Source organism: Adiantum capillus-veneris, chromosome 25 (genome assembly GCF_014529385.1).
Source record: "Adiantum capillus-veneris isolate H3 chromosome 25, ASM1452938v2, whole genome shotgun sequence".
In the NCBI taxonomy this organism is placed as follows: Eukaryota; Viridiplantae; Streptophyta; class Polypodiopsida; order Polypodiales; family Pteridaceae; genus Adiantum; species Adiantum capillus-veneris.
Genome location: NC_140955.1, coordinates 9,430,318 through 9,434,160, shown reverse-complemented (window position 1 = coordinate 9,434,160; position 3,843 = coordinate 9,430,318). Strand labels below are relative to the sequence as shown.

At 44.1% G+C, this 3,843-nt stretch overlaps 1 protein-coding gene across 1 annotated transcript; it reads right to left on the bottom strand.

Moving 5' to 3' along the window:
• Nucleotides 1-1,166: 1,166 nt before the first annotated feature.
• On the bottom strand, nt 1,167-3,484 carry LOC147424397 (pentatricopeptide repeat-containing protein At3g09040, mitochondrial-like). Its single transcript, XM_086500619.1, has one exon. It carries the CDS (start codon nt 3,392-3,394, stop codon nt 1,454-1,456), a length of 1,941 nt encoding a protein of 646 aa, XP_086356745.1. The 5' UTR covers nt 3,395-3,484; the 3' UTR covers nt 1,167-1,453.
• Between the last annotated feature and the right edge of the window lie 359 nt (nt 3,485-3,843).

Below are 3,843 nucleotides of genomic sequence, written 5' to 3'. Positions count from 1 at the left end.
TCACAAAGCTTTGGGCTTGCTTCCCTTTGTGAATTGATCTTGTACTTAGGGCATGGCACTTCCTGGCTCTGGTTCATTGCATCACTCCTAGGAGGGATTTGTTAACATATATGTGGTAGTCATGTGTGTGAACACACTTAGGACTGTTGAGGCACTTTTTTCCTCAATAGAAGGTTTTTTCCCTCGTGCATTGTATATACTCCCACACTCTAGGGCTATCTTATCTTTCTATTTGCACATTAAGCAATATACTCTCTGTTGGGTGCCTTGAGCTTCTTTACCTTCTCCAAGTTATGTGTGCATCCCTGCAACCGTGATTCCAGCACCTCTCTCTCTCTCTCTCTCTCTCTCTCTCTCTCTCTCTCACACACACACACACACACACACACAGTTGGAGAGTTTTTGACATGCAATTAAAATGCTTGGCAGCATTGGAGGTTTCACTTATTAGTCCTAATACTAAAACTCCAAAGAAAATTGAGTGCTTAGCAAAATCTAATTACCTCTATCATTTAGCCCATCCATCATTAGCTATGTACGTCTCATACTTATGATTTATGGTGATGACCTAAACATCCCTGCTTTGCCAAGGTTCTATTCCTTTCGTATGGTTTCTCCTCACCACTTGCCATCAACCTCTTGCACACATGGAGAAGAACTCAATAGACAAGAAAATGATGGCTATGGCTTTCACACAAGGGCAGTGACACTTAAGGGTATCTTTTGAAGAATGATCTTTGGGAGTTATTGAGCCTACACCACAAGAGGGAGATACATCTACAGCTACGGCCGCATTAGCACAATTCCAAGCCAAGATGAATATGCATCCATATGAATTCTCTTGATGAAAACTATGTGCATTTTATCGATGAAGCCTCTAAAACATATCAAGCTTGGACTATCTTGGAGAAGAGTTTTGGAGCTAAAGCCAGGTTGGTTGGGGTTACCTATTAAAAATCATCTTTATCATGTGCGTTCAAAGGGTATTCCCTTTACTTACATGCCCTGAGGTAATAAAATAGCCCCTTTTTCTTAAGACACAAACTGGTTTTTTCCAACATGCAATTAGAAACCCCTCCCTTCCCAAGAAATCAGTTCACAGCAAAAACATGAAGGGGGTGCAAGCTTTGCAGAGTAGTATTGATAAGAGAACTGTGATGCGTTCGTCGACCAACCCAATGCTCATTGAAGATATCTCTTACTTTGGTCTGTGTGTCAATGTGAAAACTGCTTAGTCTTTGCAGGCGGAAGGGTTGAAGACGAGGGTGCAGGAGCTCGACACCACTTTATGATTCCAAACAGAGAATTTCGGAGCTCTGCAAGAAGAAAACCCTAACCCCTAAACCGGCTTACTGCTGCGTAGCACACCGTGCAGGAAGCTTTCAATAAGATTACCCCAAGCTCACAGGAACAAAGGGAGGCCTATGAGGAGATGACGGCTCCCTTCACCAAGTTACTCACCTAGAGAGTTAAAAATGTTAGACAACAACACATATATAGCTGGATTATTTGGGTCCTGTTCCATGCAATGGTATGCAGCCTTGCGCCCACGACCCACATCACCATGAACTTTGCAGGCACCAAGCAAGCATAGCCATGCCAAAGCACTCTTTTCAAAGCCCACATTGCAAACAATATATTCTGCTTCATCAAGAAGCCCTCCACGACTCAGCAAATCTACCATGCATACAAGGCAATCCATATCATAAGGGATGCCGCCGTCAATCATCATGAAACAGTAGAGACACTTCCCCAAATCAATCAAACCTCCGTGACTACAGGCAGTTAAGATGGAGTTAAAAGTGATATTGTCCGCTTTACAACCTTCAGAGTCCATCTGGTGGAAAAGACCCAATGCTTGCTCCTCTCCTCCACTTTGTACAAATGCTGCAATTAAAGTATTCCAAGAGAATATGTCTCGTCTCGGCAATTCAAAAAACACGAGTGACGCGTACTGCAAAGAACCACACTTTCCATACATGTTAACCAGGGCATTCCCAACCTCTAGATCCTGGCCATGGCCACTGTTGAGGATAACCAAATGAATCTCTAACCCTTTCTCTAGACTTTGTAAGCTGGCACATGCATCAACTGCACACAGCAAGGCTACCTTGTCTAACTCGCCACCTTCAAGGAGCATCTGAGCAAAGAGCAGAAGGGCTTCCTTGCCTTGCCCACTCTGTACAAATGCCCCTAACATGGCAGTCCAAGAAACCACATCTCGCTGCAACGACCTACTAAAGACCAACCGTGCTTCATCCATTCTGCCAAGGTAGCCATACCCGACAACAAGAGCATTCTCAATGTACAATTCTTCATCAAACCCAGCTTCAACAATAGAACAATGAACCAGCTGGGCAGCTTCTAAGCTTTCCATGCTAGTACAAGCCTCAAGTGCGCACACAAAGGTGATTTTATCAGGCTTTATGTCCTTGAGCTGCATTGTAAATAGCAAATGCAAAGCTTCTAAGCTGTAATCATGTTGATCTAATGCAGATATCATAGCCGTCCAAGGTGCAACACTGTCATAAGGATAAGAAGTGAAACACTTCCTAGCATCCGGTATTTTGCGACACTTCCCATACATGTTGATAAGCGATGTGACAAGTGCCATGTCAATAATGCAGCTCTCCATAAGGATAATTGCATGGATGATTTGACCTTCCTCGAGAGTCTTAGTAATAGCACATGCATCAAGGGTGCAAGTAAATGTAAGATTGTTTGCTGAGACACCTTGAATCTGCATTTGGCAAAAGAGGTCCAAAGCTTTCTTTCCGTGTCCATTTTGTGAAAACACAGCAATGATAGCGGTCCAAGAAACAACATTTTTGTGTGGCATCTTCTGGAAAAGATGTATTGCATCCTCCACAGAGCCACTTTGACCGTAGGCGTTAATGAGAGTAGTCCATGAATATGAATCTGGAAAGGGAATATTGTTGAAAAGGGCATGGGCGGCATGAGACATGCCATGCCTGCTAAACACTTTCAACATGATGTTGAAAGAGTAGCGGTTACGTTCCAGCATTGCATCGAATATCCATTGGGCTTCAGCAAAGCAACCCACATTCCCATACATGTCGATAAGACAATTCGACAGAAACATAGAGGATTCAAGACCATATCTGCAAAGGAGGTCATGAAGCAGCCGTCCTTGCAGAAGATCTTCGAATCTGCCATAGCTGCGCAAAAGTGTAGCTGCAGACTCGACAAAAGCTTTCTTGTCAGCCTGCTGCTTCCCTGAAGAAAGGTCCAGCGCATCTTGCTTTCTTAAGGAGACTCCCCCTGCGTCTGCAAGCCTGAGCCTGCCTTGAGAAGAAGATTCCCTTCTGGCTGCCATAGTGATCGGCTGTGCGACGCGCTTGCTCTTGCTTGCATTCCATGGCAATGCTTTCATCCATGGATCCGCTGCACATTTCCTACTACGTTAAAACTATCTTCTTCTTCTTCTTCCTCTCTCTCTCTCTCTCTCTCTCTCTCTCTCTCTTTCTACGGTATCATTCTTAATTGTTAATGTATCTAAGCTAACTCCACAATCTAAATTGTGCACCTGCTTTCATTGTGGGGCCAAATCTGAGACCGCCTCGAATGGTCTTTTGTGGGATTTGGTAAAGAGCTAATGCGGTTTGTAACCACATTGTTTGGTCAGGCGAGAGCTCTAGTCTCCCTCAATGGAGCTATGTCAGAATTCTTTGAGCTTAATAGGTCAATTAGACAGGGTTGCCCCTTGGCCCCTCTTCTCTTTGCAATAAGTGTTGATGGATTAAACTGCCTGGTCAAAGGAAAGATGGTAGAGGGTGTCATCAAATGTATCCCTCTATCAGGTAGGGTCAACCAGCAATGTCT